A 15,443-nucleotide genomic window follows, 5' to 3' on the forward strand; every position below is an offset into this window, starting at 1 on the left:
AAACAATGTCTTAAAAGCACTTGTTAACATTTACTTAATTTAATTAAGATGTTGAAAAACAAGCTATAGGTTACTTTAAATGTAATGCAGTGTAACTGCTTTTGCATGTTGAGTACTATAGAAAACATTTTGGTGGCCTAAGCATTTATTTTAGTACTAGTTAAATTAGAGGCTATAGATATATAGCTAGGTGCAGTTTTGTTCAAGCTTGTGTCTTTCAACCCCTCAATAGGAAGCCTATTAGTTATAGTTTACTCTATTTAAAGTTTTATATATATCTTACTTCTTGCAGGGATAAGAGTGTAGAAGGTGGTTAAAATAGGAGGTGGTTTGGTTCATATTTCAACAACTTCAAATAGTTGAAGCTCTCAGTTGCAGTTGCAGACATTAAAAGATAAGTAAACATAAAATATAGATGGCGTAAATCAGAAGGTATATATGCTTCTACTAACTGCTACTACTAGTAACTCACTTTTAGTTGCATTGCATGCAGTCCTGATATTTTGCATTGAAGTTCAAATTAATGAGAACTAACTAGTAGTACATCTTTTGGTCCATTGTCAAATTACAAATTACTATTCTGGGAAAAACAAAAAACATAATGTTCAATCTTGAACCCATATATCATTGTCTAGTCTAAGGTTAATATTTATTTAGTCAGTTTTGCATGCAGCGAATAGACATAGCATGTCCTTTGTGAGTTGTTAAATTTTTAATTAATTATTTTAATGGTAAATATTATTATAATTAGGATTGTGTGTTGGATGTGGTTATCGAACCCTTTCATATAACTTCATTCCTTAACTAATTTCCCACTCATCCCAACAACCAACTTAGCCTATCTCCAAAAAGAAATTGACAAGTATATCTCCAATTGAATGTAGAGTAATGTTTGTATACTTTTTTAATAGATAAATGAAAGTTATTATATTAATAATGGTCTCGATAAATATAAACGTGTATTTTCTTTAGTCCAGGTGTCTAGCACATGATAGTGTAGGACGTGTAAAGTGTGTCTATGTTGATGTTGTATATCAGACATGTTATTTAGCTAATAAATTACTTTACTTATCGGAAAAAAATGGTCTCAATATAAAGTTCTCATAATATATGATAATGTACTCTTAATTTTAAAAAAGTATTAGTTTTAAATAAATCATTTATCGATATTTGATTTGTCAATTGTTTATCTTTTAAAATAAACAAAAAGCAGCTTATAATTATAAGTAAATGAATAGAGCTACATAGGTGAAGAATCATCGGTGTACAAACTTAACTAAAACAGCTTGGTATGATGGTGAAGGCTTGAGACTTTTTTTTTTTTTTTTTGAAGGAAAGGCTTGAGACTTAAGAATGTGTTTATCTCTAGATTTCATGTTTGAATACCCCAAATACTAACAAGTCTTATCTTGGATAGTTCATACATGGTTTTGTTATGCATTCAATTGAAGACTTCATAGCGGATGTCTCTAAATTATTAGTTGGGTTAATGATGTTTTACCCCCTGTAATATAAGTCATTTTTTGTTGTTTCCCCTGTAAAACATTTTTTTTGACCTATTAAGGGGGTATTCCAATTTATTTTTTTTACAGGAGGATAAATCAAAAAAAATATTTTAAAGGGAGGAAAACCAAAAATAACTTATATTACAGGGGTAAAACACCATTAACCCTTATTAGTTTATCCTTGAGTTGAATACCAAATTAAAAAAATACTGTACAAACTTACTATATGGAAATTAAATATCCTCGTAGACATACTTTATAGTACGGTATAATACTATGTTGAGCCAAGTAGAAGTCGAGTGATTAAAACTTACCCTACATCACCAAACTTTACGTTTATGTTAGTGTTAAGTCGAGTGATTAAAACTCATAAAAAAAAAATCAGATAAGAACTTATATACATATGGGTATCATTCCTTCAAAAAAAAAATACATATGGGTATCATCTTTACTAGTTAGTCGAGTGATATGTGAAGAAGTAAAATTATATGATAACTTTTGAGACAATTATAAAAATATTCATAAAAAAAATTATTAAATTCACAACCTTATAGAAATATAGAAATGATATTTGTACAATCATTTATGATAATTTTCTAAACAACTCCCTCCTATTCATATTTTATTCTTATTCTTCCTCTTTTTTTTTTTTCACTCTCCATTGTTTTTGTTTAAAAAGATAGAAAATAAATGATTGTTTCAAAAATTGTTAAAAAATAGTTGTACAAATATCTTTCCTCTAAAATATGGTGTTAGAAAACCTCTAGTTTGTCAAAATAACTTTTCTACTTTAGTTATCATGTTTTTATTTCTTGTAACTTAAATATTGACTGTTCAACAAAAAAATAACGATATTAATTCATACTCGTATATATTATCCACACTCTAATTCACTATACAAATATATAAATAAATATTGATAATTAAATTTAACACATTAACGGTATTTTAGACCTGATATTTTTTTTTTTAGAAATCATAAAATATTATAAAGAAAACAATTTAACTAAATTAAAATACGATATATAAAGATTATTAAATTCTCTCAAAAAAAAATTAAAGATTATTAAATATTGCTGAGAGTTCTATATGATTTCAAAATAACTTTACAAATGAGAGGTATCTCCATTTTAAATGTCGGTTTTATATTAAAATCTATATAGCCAAAAATCTGAGGAGTTATCCGTTATTGGACTACTCGAATACATTTCATATATGATATATCCACCACAAAAGTGTTTTTTTTTTTTTTTATCGGAAGTATAACTATTCTTTAAACTTGTAAAAAAAAAACAGAAACTATTTAAAAAGTTTGTAAATGATATTTTTTTTTTCAATCCAAAAACATGTAAATGATGTCAATATAGGTTGATAAAAAGTTAACTCATTTCTTATAAAAATACAAATTTAAGTTTTAGTGTCAACATAAGAACCACATTTATGAACATGTCGTAACCTTGTAGAGTCACGGATCCAATTCACATAAAGTTTTTTAAATAAAAAAAATGTAAATGATATATTTCTTTAAAAAAAAATAAATTATAGAGAATATTAATATGGAAAAGTAGGGTTGACAATGGACAAGTTTCTTTCTACTGAAGGTTAAAATCCGATGGGTTTGCTTCCAACTTTAGCTCTTAATTGCTAACTTTTCAACAAACAGCTAGGATTTGTTGTAGGGAAGGGTCCCTCACTGTAATTTTTTTTTTCACAGTTAACATCACACATTAACCAAAGAAACAGTGATCAGGGAAATTCGGCTGTACTGCACCGTCAATATAAACAAATTAATGCCTCTTAACGTCCATTCAAATATTGTCAAAAAAAAAAAAAAAAAGTCCATTCAAATAACAACACTATTAACTCTCGTTTTACCAATATTCATTCATTAATTTAACAACAATATTATCATGCAAATGTGCCTCAAATAATTCACATGGGTTGTGTGAAGCAAGTGAAAGGGACATGACACTTGATTGTTCTTTGTGTATTTTGTAACTATCCCATATAGTTGAAAAACGTTACCATTTTCATTTATTCTTAGTTCCCTAATATTATCCCATCCAAAAGACAAAAAACAAAGACAAGAGATCCAAAATCCAATTTTGTTTTTTTGAGGCCAACCAAATATAGCATAGTTTCTTAGACATTACCAGTGACATTTGGCATTAGGCATATGGTGCAAGTTGTTTCATGCAATGTATTGTACAACAATGTCCGGATATCTAAGCAGAGAAACAAGCTTCAAATTTTGTTTCACTATGCTGGCTAGTTGTTGTTTGCCTCTTGTCTCTGCTGTTCTGTTCCTGTATGGTCATTGTATTTCAACTTGGGAAGGTGTTAAAGCTACTTTGTGCTTGCTGAAAGGGATTTATACATACTTGCAATCTTACAACCTTCCCTACCATTAACTTGGAGTAGGGACGATTTCAAACATCCCCTCCACCTTCTGGGACCACTAATTTTAACTCAAAATAAGGGACATTTGGACAATCATGCATGTTTGGATCGACGGAAACATTGTAAGAGGTACCATAATTTTGACATAAGTTACACTTAAATGCTTCACAAAATCACAGTGTCAAGGTGATTTTGCTAAATTAACCGTGAATCCAAACATACACTGATTAGTGCAATCAAAGTTTCACGGAGTCGGGTCTTTTCATCACCATCAAATGGAATTTATAGTTAATCTTGATCCTTGATTGTCCAAACATACACTGATTGTCTTTATATTTTAATTTTAATAAAAAAAAAATACGGTTAAAACATGTTACATAAAAAAATAATCCACATTGTCCAATAAATTCACTTAATATGACCAAGGAAGGGAGTACAAGAATATCTTGATGACATGAAATCAGGCCCCACACCATACCCCCCCACAAATAATAAACAATAGCAGCACTGCACGAGCTGAATTTCTCTCGTGCACAACATCTTTGCCTCACTTATTATAATTTATATAATGTATATGTGTGTGTGAGAGAGAGAGAGAGAGAGAGCGAGCTCATGGAACTATGAAATTATTTCTCAAGGAAAAGTGGTAGCAGTGAGGAGAAAGTTTATATTATTATGCCCATAAAAAAGAAAGAGTTGTAAGTCATACACACTGACACACAATTCCAATACGCAACAATGTCAATGTTCGTTCATTAATTACATTTTTATACTATATTGTTAGTTTCTTGTTATTTGCATGTAATGCATTGCATGTCACTTTATTTTCCTCCCATCTTTTCAATCTCAGACTCAGAGAATGTACAGCGCCTAGTACAAGATGAAATGAAATAAAATTCTGCCAAGATTTGATACCATATACCTTTATTTTATTTTTATTTTTTCTTTGCTTCTTTATATCTTGCAACAAACCCTTGCAAAGGCTTCTTGTCTTTCTCACTCTTTTATACTTTCTTGCTTGCTCTTGACTTTCTTCTAGAACCATTGCATGAGATTTGTAATGGTTTTGAGTAGAAAAAATAACTTTGAACTTGTTTTGTCATAAGTGAAAGTTTCTTCATTATTGTCTAGAGAACTAGCTAGCAAGTACAAATGAAGGAAGAAACTGGACTTGAATCTCAACTAGCTTCATGTTTTTCTTCCTCTTGCAAAAGTCTCGTGTTTCCTTCTAGGCCTGACTATGGCAAACTTGGAACAAAGTGTGTTGTCAAAGCTAATTACTTCCTTGCAGATATTTCAGTATCTGACTTGAGCCATTACCATGTAAGTAATTTTGAAACAAAATGATTCAATTTTTTTTAAGTGGTAAAAACTTGAGATGAATTTCAAGTGACATATATACCTTGACTGTTGAAATTGCGGTTTTTGTTACGCAGCAAACTTTGATATTGCGCCAAAATGTAGCAGCAATTGATGTTGCAGCAACGTCTAGAACATTTATATTGCAGCCACAATTGCAAATGCAGACTGTAATTTAGAACTAAAGGATTTTGCTAAGTTATCTTGTGTGTTTTTTTAAGGTTGATATAACTCCTGAAGTTATATCTAGTAAAACAAGAAAAGCTATCATAGCTAAGTTAGTGAAGTTTCACCAGAACACTGAATTGGGAAAGAAGCTCCCTGTTTATGATGGTGCAGAGAATCTTTACACTGCCGGTTCGCTTCCTTTTACACACAAAGAGTTCAATATACTATTGATTGAGGATGATGAGGGTTTTGGTACTACAAGGTGATTGATTTATTCAAGAAAAAACCATGTAAATTTTCTTTAAATTTTTGGATTTTGTAACAAATATGAAGTTGTAAATTTGTGTGTTCAGGGAAAGAAAATTTGAAGTTGCAATCAAGTTTTTAGCTCATGTTAGTATGCATCAGTTACATGAGCTTCTCAGTGGAAAAAAAGTGGAAACTCCACAAGAAGCTATCAATGCCATTGACATTGTATTGAAGGAGCTTGCATCTCATAGGTGAATTTGAGCTTTGTCTTTCAAGTTTTAACATATCATGTTATTGTTTCTGACACCTTAATTTGTATATTTAGCTATGTATCATTTGGGAGCTTACACTATTCTCCGGATTTAAAAAAACCACATAAGCTGAGTGGTGGCTTGGAATCATGGAGCGGTTTCTATCAAAGTATAAGGCCTACTCAGATGGGATTATCGCTTAATGTTGGTGAGACTTCTACCATATCTTCATATTTTTTTAATGGGAAATGTCTTTAATAATCCAAAGTTCGGACGATAAGTAAAGTCTAACCGTTAATTGTTTCAGTTAGGTTTCGAAGTATGGTTCTCCCGAACATTAACTGAAGCTCATTAACCACTTGAGTTCAACCACTTGATTCGTCCTTAACACAAGCTCATTAACTGAATATCATTCTCCCTTTCGCGTCATAAACTCAAAAAAAAAATGGCAATAACCTGAAGTATCTTTGTTTCTCTTCTATTTTTTTGGTTCTTCCAGACATGGCATCCACGGCGTTTATAGAACCGCTCCCTGTGATTGACATTGCAGCTCAAATTTTAGGAAAAGATGTGCACTCAAAGCCATTGTCAGATGCAGATCGCATCAAGGTAAGAAATTCATATTTCTATGGCAACTAGAATTCTCTGTTTTTAGTTGGATAACATCATCTCCAAAAATTAAGCACTATCCGACAAAGAAATCTTTGTGGTATCACTCAAGCAGATTAAGAAAGCCTTGAAAGGTGTGAAAGTAGAAGTTACATATAGAGGAAGTTTTAGAAGGAAGTACAGGATAACTGGATTAACATCACAACCTACAAGAGAACTCAGGTATGGCTTTGTAATTTTTTGCATTACAAAAAGTTGTGAATTTAACACATTGGACATTTGAGGTAACGGCTTTTTATCTTTTCCTCCCAATAGTTTCCCTTTGGGTGAGAAAATGAATATGATATCAGTAATTGATTACTTTCAAGAAATGTATGGATACAAAATCATGTATCCTCATTTACCTTGCCTTCAAGTAGGAAGTCAAAAGAAGGTGAACTATTTGCCTATGGAGGTAAGCTTTTTGTAAGAATTTATTAATGAAACCATTTTTTTTTAAATATTTTTTAAATAAACAACTTATGTGAATCTTGTACCAGGCATGCAAGATAGTTGGTGGACAGAGATATACAAAAGGGCTTAGTGAGAAGCAGATAACTTCTATGCTAAAAGTCTCATGTCAGAGACCACGCGAAAGGGAGAATGATATTCTTCAGGTTATTGCCATTTTTTGTTTGAGTTTATGACGCACATACACTAGACATGACACTTACACATAAACACTAGTATTAATTTTAGACACCGGAGACACCTACATGTCACGAATATCGAGGCCTAACTCATCCATACAAAACCGGCTTGTACGGTGAGGAGTGCCTCCTCTTTATAAACTCTTCTCAAGAATCCAATCTATCCGATGTGAGACTAAATCCCACCGAGTGTTGGCTGCTAACACACCCCCTCGCGCTTCAGCCCGGCCCAATGGGCCTGAAGCGTGGACGATGCAAGCCCAACGATGGACCCGATAGGCTCTGATAGTGTTGGTTTTGCATAGGTTTGAGTCCGTTATAACTGAGCAGCCTATGATGATATGTGTGATAAATACTCTCGTTTATAACTGACAGACAATTCATCAAAATGATTATGATTGTAATCCTTATGCAAAGGAGTTTGGCATCAGCATCGGCAACGAACTTGCATCAGTCGAGGCTAGGGTTCTTCCTGCTCCTTGGGTAGTTTTTCAGATTGTTGCATTGAATTGATCATTTGTTGTTGTTGCCTTTTCGCATTCTACTGACAATGGTACATTTTGGATCTTCATAGTTGAAATATCATGAAACTGGAAGAGATAAAAAAATCTTGCCACAAGTTGGACAATGGAACATGACGAACAAGGTTAGCGTAGACACACTAAGATTATGGAGTAGTTAGTTTTTGTTTAGTGAATTTTAATTCTTGTTATTTCAATACAGAAAGTTGTAAATGGAAGCAAAGTAAGATATTGGGCATGTATCAATTTCTCAAGAAGTGTCAAAGAAAAAACAGCTAGTGCATTTTGCCAACAGTTAGTTCAGACTTGCCAAAGTTTAGGCATGGTAAAGTTTCAAGTTTTGGTTATAGAGAACAACTTTTTTTATATATAACCATATTATAGGAGTATACAACGCCGTTTTCCTTACTATTTGTTGTGTCACACTCCACATCATTTTTTTATCAATTATAATTACACACTCTTGTTATTCCGTATCATCATCATAATCATCATCATCATCATGTATTTGTTGTAATCATTACTTTTAAATCCTTTCGTAACAGGAATTTAGTGAGGAACCAGTTATTCCTGTATATTCAGCAAGGCCAGATATGGTTAAGAAGGCCTTGAAGTATGTACATTCTTTTTCTCTAAACAAACTTGAGGGAAAAGAGCTAGAGTTGGTTGTTGCCATTCTTCCAGACAACAATGGCTCTCTCTATGGTATGATTCTAGTTCATTTTTGCTACTTCATTTGTTTCACTGCTTTCACATATTCTCTTTTTATTTTCTTCTCCCGACGAATCTGCTTCCACTCATGTTTACAAGAAAACATGTTGTGTTCTGAATTTTGTACTTGGACTGAAGAAACAAGTTTTTCTTTCAGGTGATCTCAAAAAAATCTGCGAAACAGATCTCGGGCTGATTTCCCAATGTTGTCTTACAAAATATGTATTCAAGATTAATAGACAGTATTTGTCAAATGTAGCACTAAAGATCAATGTCAAGGTTTGTATTACGAAGTTTAAATAATCGAACAATATTTACAGTCCAAAGTATCACCTTGGTTTCTTGCTACTTAAGAATAATCACTTTTATACTTCCATTTTTCACTTAATCTTCATTTTCTTAAATAAATGCAATATAATTTTAGATGGGAGGAAGGAACACAGTACTTTTGGATGCTATAAGTTGCAGGATTCCATTGGTTAGTGACGTTCCAACAATAATTTTTGGAGCTGATGTATCTCATCCTGAATCTGGAGAGGACGTGTGTCCATCCATTGCGGCTGTAAGCATTTCCATACTCCTATAACTCATAGCTCTCCCTATGTTTGATCGGTTCTGAATATTGTTATTCAGGTTGTAGCCTCCCAAGACTGGCCAGAAGTGACAAAGTATGCAGGATTGGTATGTGCTCAGCCTCCTCGAGAAGAAATTATTAAAGATCTTTTCAAATGTTGGAACGATCCTCGTCGCGGTATCGTTTATGGTGGCATGATCAGGTAATTTCATAACACATCTTCTAACATCAGAATTTTCATTTATTACCTTGAATCTTTCATAAGCCTGCTAACTTGGATCATAACATTCTGTGCTGTTGCAGAGAGCTCTTGCTCTCATTTCAGAAAGCAACTGGAAAGAAACCATGTAGGATATTATTTTACAGGGATGGGGTAAGTGAAGGACAGTTCTACCAGGTTTTGCTATATGAGCTCGATGCCATCCGTAAGGTACTTCCACATAATATTTGAAACAGTTATATTTGTTTCTATTGATTATGACTTCCCTTAGTGCTTAAATTTCCAACATGAGTAGGCTTGTGCATCTTTGGAGCCTGGTTACCAACCTCCGGTTACATTTGTCGTGGTTCAAAAACGGCATCACACTCGACTCTTCTCAGACAATCACAACGACAGAAACAGCATGGATAGGAGTGGGAATATCTTACCTGGTAAAAAGCCTTTAAACTTTCTACTACTTGCCATCATTACTGCATAATTGTGATATGTATATAATTCCAAGATGATGTAAATAAGTGTCTAGATATTTTCTTTTCGCCGAAGGGTGTGATCAGAGTTGCAGAATATTTGGAATACTCTCCAATTACTTCTTTAAGCAATGTAATTATTATTGCTGGAGTTGAAACATGTCTAACTGGTTAATGTAGGAACTGTGGTGGACACAAAGATTTGTCATCCTACTGAGTTCGACTTCTACTTGTGTAGTCATGCTGGAGTTCAGGTATGATAATGACATCTACGTCGCTACGTTAGGGAACATTGTGAGTGCTGGATTTCATTAATTGAATTTTCAGGGTACAAGTAAACCAGCTCACTATCATGTTATATGGGACGACAACAAATTCAGTGCCGATGAGATTCAGTCCTTAACTAATAACTTGTGCTACACGTAAATAAACTCTATCTTATCATATCAAATATTTTTGCACTATTATTATGATGAAATAATAACCTCCTCATGTTTTGATCACAGATATGCAAGATGTACGCGGTCTGTTTCTTTAGGTAAGTCTTATAGAAATTGCTCAAAAAGGTCTTAATATACATCAATAGAAAATATCTATATGGGATTTTGATTTAAATGATTTATTAAGTGCAGCAGACTTTACTAATCAATATATAGTCATATAGATTACATTTAATTGTCTGATATATGTGTGCAGTGCCTCCTGCGTACTATGCTCATCTGGCTGCTTACAGAGCGCGATTCTACATGGAACCTGATGTCCATGAAAATGCAAAATCGCAAGTTACAGGATCGAAAGTCGAGTCAGTTCGACCACTACCAGCTCTAAAAGAGAAGGTTAAGAAAGTAATGTTTTACTGTTGAATGAGGGGCTTTGTAGGACGACTTCCAAGTAGAGAAATTGGTTCATTTGTATAATTCTCTGCATGGAAATTTTTGACAGAGTCTAAGTTTTGTTTCTTAGGCTTTCAAGTGATTAACCAAAAATAATGGCTCTTAATGTAGAAATTATTGGTTCTTAAATTTAATTATTTCAATCTTCTCTCAGCATTCAAACTTAGAAGAAGTATGTGCACAGCATTATTGTAGAAATCTACAATTCCACATGCACTCTTAATGCATGCTAGTTGCAGGCCACTTGCTGTTAGCCACCATGAAAGAATTACTCATAAATTTTCAAATGTATGAGTAATTGTGAAGTTAATCATAAAATATACGATTTTCAGGGGAAAAGGTAATTAGATTGATAAAATACATAAATATAGAGTTTAATATGTTCAGTAAATTGATAAGTGTCTATCAATTATTTGAAGAGACATATTCACCTGAAGTAAGTTGAATAACTATATGAAACCTCCTGCATGATTTAGTTTTTGCGAGACATTATTAAAACTATTGAAGAGATGATATCAGTTGTCCATTTTAAAGATTTATAAATGAATTTGTTATAATCAATTTTATGATGATGATATAAATATTATTAGAACTCTTGAAGAGATTCTAAAATCTATTGATTATATAAATGTTTGAAATGAGATATGTTGAATGTCCAAAGTTTGTTTGAATTTGCAAATTTATTATTTAAATGAGATTTCGTGCATCAAGAAACTTATACAGAAAATATGTTCAAATAATTTGATATAGACAATCTACTTGATTAAATACTAGATTGATTGTGGTGTCACTAGATACGAGTAAAGACGTCCTAAAAAAATGATGAACAACTTGACAACTTAGACAAAAAAAAAAAAATGCTAAAAAAACTAACAACTTTTATATATAAAAAATATATTTTGTATGTGTTAGACATAATCCTTTTGGCATATGTCAGATAGACACATGCAATGCAACTAAAGATTTCTAAAATCTTAAGGTTGAAATGTGTTAAAGTGACCTCTATAAGACATGATTTGTGGACTCACAGCCCCATTCGACATTTTGTCCATATAGATAACAATCACAACAATATCATGATGATAATCTGGCCTGGCACTCTGACTAAAACACCGCCCTCCACTAACAAAACTTCCCTTAGGATAATGTAATATGTCTCTATATATATTTTTCCTTCTTCCAGCTGCAATCTGTAGAGCATACGTTGCAAGTCTTTTTGCAATCCCCTACACCAAATATACATCATAACATATCATAAACAAACAAACCAATAACTAGCTAACAAATATTATATACTGATAAATAAATAAATAATAAAAATAAGTAATCAGCAAGAACAAGCCATATACATACATCTCGTGGACTAGCATTAACAATTTTAGCAGTGTCACACATTTTCAAAATCCACCAGATCCAAATATGATGAATCTATCAGTGTCTTTTAAAACTCTTGAATAAATCTCTGGTTCGGCTGATAGCAAAGGTCTAGTAAAAGTTGAAAGCACATCTTCCCTCCAAGGGACTTTGTATGATGTCCATGTGGTGAATGGTGGTGCCTTCTTCATATACGCATTGCCTATACATCTGCTTGTCTGTCAAGTCAACAAGCAATGAGTAGCATAGAAGTGAATCAAAAATAATTAAAATAATATAGTATAGATAAAACTCAATCAATAATGTGCATACATAAAAAATTAAATCTATTATGTTTATGTGATTTCATATTTATAAATTAATTCAACCGTTAACTTTATGAAATCCTATAAATTAAATCAATTAGCTTAATCATCATCCGTTGTAAGTTATCTTATCGAACACTATTTCTTTTACCAGAGAGTAGTTGTATATGAAGTGAAGAAGAGGACTGAAGTTGATCCCAGAAAAGAGGTTTCTTGGAGACCGCCGGAATGGACAGCGCAGCCGCATCTAGCGGCAAAAAAGAAATGAAGTCTTGGGAGCAGCATTCTCACTTGATCAGACTCCCACGGTATGACTACATGAGCATTACAAGTGATTAACACACAATACTAATAGATACACCAGCAATCATTGTAAAATATACAAGTGATTAAATATAACCACATGTCTTGGTTGGTGTCATGTGCCAGACACCAAAGACACCTTAAATTATGAAGCATTTGTCACAAAGGGCCTATACAATTATCACTTCTCAAGCACTAATTTGCATACGATGTTGGATGGTTACTTATACTAGAAGGTAGATCGAAAGCAAATAAAAAATAAAAATATACCTCGCTGCTTGTGTTCCTAACACGCCATGCTCCGTCATTATAGTTGCAAATCCAATTATCATCATGCAATACAGCGAGTTCATCTCGAATATTCTGATTATTACAACTGTGATCTCTAGCCATTTGCTTAACACACAGTCTTTTAAATGGACCAATACCCATCTTAGAACCAAGTATAGCGCGCGAGTCTCCAACGTTGGCGAGATATAATGTCCTTCTCTCTATGATACAAATCAGACAACCTGAACTAACTATACCAATCTTTGGTTGACCAAGTTGCACGTAATGTCTTCGGGCAAACTCAATAAACCCTGTCTCAATTTCAGAAACAACTTTCCTAGGAATGTCTAGAGACATATTGTTATCATTCTCCTGAACATGCCCTGCAATTTATAACCAGTTCATCACACTTCTAGACTTAAAAACTACACATATGGCAATATTATAGCATTTGGAAGTTTATCGTTCAAACCTAATTAATGCGAATATGTTATATGTGAGTTTTATTTTATTGAAACAATTACTTGATAGATTTAATAAACATACATGCATGCAAAAGCAAACACAAACAATGAATAAAAAGAATGTACAAAAAATCAAAGCAGAAACAAACAAGACTCACTCACTAGAGCCTGGAAAATGTGATTCCTGACATATTAGATGCCGTGTCGCCTTTGTAGCCATCATAAACTCCAACAAAGAGTGCACCATTGCCAACCTTAACTTCACTGTGATCTTCCATATTTACATTTGACTGAACCGCAGCCATGGAGAATTGGCCACAGTGATGCTTATCCAATGGTATCGACCATGCCAAAGGGTCTACATCAAAGTCTCATAATGAACCGTTTTTCTTTCCCTTTCCCAGGCATCAAGGCTTGCTTGGTAGAGAGCTGGATATGGATGATACATCTCAAGAATATCTCTAAAAGATAAAAAAAACGTGATTATAGAGAAAATATTGAAGGAGAAAGGATGAGTTTGAAAGTTCTATATATCGTATGTAACAGAAAATCAGCATGTTGTTGTTTTTTTTTTTTTTGGCTAAATTGTATTTTTGGTCCCTTAACTATTTAGGTAGTATCGCTTTGGTCCCTTAACTAAAATTCGATTTATTTTGGTTCCTTAGTTTCTTCTCGTTCACATTTTGGTCCTTTCCGTTAGTTTTAATTCAAAAACGTTAGGTTTTCTTCATTTTTTTCTGAAATTTTTATGGGACTCTTGTTGTTGAAGGTTGATGGAGATCATATGAAAATGAAAAAGAGAAAAAAAAGATGAAGAAAACCTAATGTTTTTTAATTAAAACTAACAGAAAGGACCAAAATGTATACCAGAAAGAAGTTAAAGGACCAAGATAAATAGAATTTTAATTAGAGGACCAAAACAATACTACCTAAATAGTTAAGTGACCAAAAATACAATTTAGCTTTTTTTTTTTTTTTTTTCTCTTCCCGAATTATACTCTTTAAACACTAGGTTTATTATTATCTGGTGGAATTTTGCGGCACCATGCTTATTGGCTGAAGTTGTTGGGCACCCACTAGCAGCCTATCCCATCTACTCTTTTTCTCAATTAATAAACTACTACAAAAGTAGTAATTTATGAAATATAACTTCATTTAACAAATAAAAAAAAAATCTTAAATCTAACTACAAAGTTTTCTTTGTAATTCTTAAATTTTGGTATACACTATCCAATTTCTAAAGAATACTGAGTTCAACGAGTTATGCATAATTACTTTGTGCCTCTTAAGTTTATTGACTAGGTTTTAGGAGAAGAGTAACCTAGCAAGACTCTCTTTTAAACACTATTTAATATTCACTCTCTTATTGCTTTAAAATAGTGTGGGTTTACACTTTGAAAATTGAACATACACAAAGTGGTATGACATATATTGATTTCCAGTTAGCAACTTGTACTCATAAATACAAACACTCTAGCAATGCCTTCGTGTTCCACAGGCCGTTTTTTATTCTTCTCCATCCTTGTGCTCATCATTGTCCCGGGTCTCATCCAACTTTTGATGGACGTTTACAGTACCGACATCCCAACATTCCGAGTCGACCCGGGGGTTCACTCAACTCACTTACAGTTAACGGCACCCAAGTCACAGCCAAGTTCAATATTTCGGTCTCGGTAAATAACCCTACATGGTTTTCTCGTGTCTATTACAACGCGGTCTCTGTTGAGGTTTTTTACCGAGGTGAAGCTCTCGTCCTAAAGAAATCATGTCGGCCATCTTTCACCACCCATAGAAAGAGCGTGATTAATATGACACCGTCGGTGCACAAGTCTTTGGATTTTGGAGGCCCTTTGAGCAGCAAAGATGGAATGGTGGAGTTTGGACTCGTTGTGTCTTCCTTTATTAAGTACAAGAATATCTTTCCTTCCCCCTGGCGGTCTTTGAAAGTTGTTTGCAACCCTCTCAGGTTTACAGTTTCTTCAAATGACTTCAACACATCAACCTCTGGGATTTTATTGGAAGGTTTAACATGCACCAGCACTTGGTGAACTATATTGATATGTTATTTACATGGCTATCTTTCTTACTTTAGGATCAAAAGTGTGCTTGGT

The 15,443-nt window shown here is 33.1% G+C and overlaps 2 protein-coding genes and 1 long non-coding RNA gene across 6 annotated transcripts; 1 reads left to right on the forward strand and 2 right to left on the reverse strand.

Moving 5' to 3' along the window:
• Positions 1–292: 292 nt before the first annotated feature.
• LOC11437713 (protein argonaute PNH1) lies at positions 293–10,769 on the forward strand. Of its 4 annotated transcripts, none has more exons than XM_024781870.2 (22): positions 293–432; positions 5,037–5,228; positions 5,486–5,694; positions 5,786–5,932; positions 6,007–6,140; positions 6,432–6,541; positions 6,657–6,763; positions 6,857–6,995; positions 7,081–7,197; positions 7,606–7,713; positions 7,805–7,876; positions 7,954–8,076; positions 8,297–8,456; positions 8,620–8,741; positions 8,887–9,024; positions 9,096–9,238; positions 9,340–9,466; positions 9,552–9,687; positions 9,904–9,977; positions 10,051–10,145; positions 10,230–10,261; positions 10,420–10,769. In XM_024781870.2, exons 2-22 carry the CDS (start codon positions 5,058–5,060, stop codon positions 10,584–10,586), a joined length of 2,631 nt encoding a protein of 876 aa, XP_024637638.1. In that variant the 5' UTR covers positions 293–432; positions 5,037–5,057; the 3' UTR covers positions 10,587–10,769. The 4 variants fall into 4 exon arrangements, with proteins under 4 accessions (XP_024637638.1, XP_039688850.1, XP_039688849.1 ...); XM_039832916.1 differs by lacking the exon at positions 293–432 and adding an exon at positions 4,454–4,603 and having other exon boundaries at positions 7,648–7,713; XM_039832915.1 differs by lacking the exon at positions 293–432 and adding an exon at positions 4,484–4,603 and having other exon boundaries at positions 5,039–5,228.
• A 634-nt stretch (positions 10,770–11,403) lies between these two features.
• LOC112421035 (uncharacterized) lies at positions 11,404–12,596 on the reverse strand. Its single transcript, XR_003010977.2, has 3 exons — positions 12,447–12,596; positions 11,970–12,208; positions 11,404–11,842 (listed from the first exon to the last, which is right to left on the reverse strand). It is a non-coding gene; the product is annotated as an uncharacterized lncRNA (long non-coding RNA).
• A 117-nt stretch (positions 12,597–12,713) lies between these two features.
• On the reverse strand, positions 12,714–13,637 carry LOC11439207 (probable protein phosphatase 2C 43). Its single transcript, XM_039832813.1, has 3 exons — positions 13,541–13,637; positions 12,869–13,251; positions 12,714–12,737 (listed from the first exon to the last, which is right to left on the reverse strand). The coding sequence occupies exons 1-3, from the start codon at positions 13,635–13,637 to the stop codon at positions 12,714–12,716; spliced, it is 504 nt and encodes a 167-aa protein (XP_039688747.1).
• Positions 13,638–15,443: the final 1,806 nt, after the last annotated feature.

Source organism: Medicago truncatula, chromosome 4, assembly GCF_003473485.1.
Source record: "Medicago truncatula cultivar Jemalong A17 chromosome 4, MtrunA17r5.0-ANR, whole genome shotgun sequence".
Lineage (NCBI taxonomy): Eukaryota > Viridiplantae > Streptophyta > Magnoliopsida > Fabales > Fabaceae > Medicago > Medicago truncatula.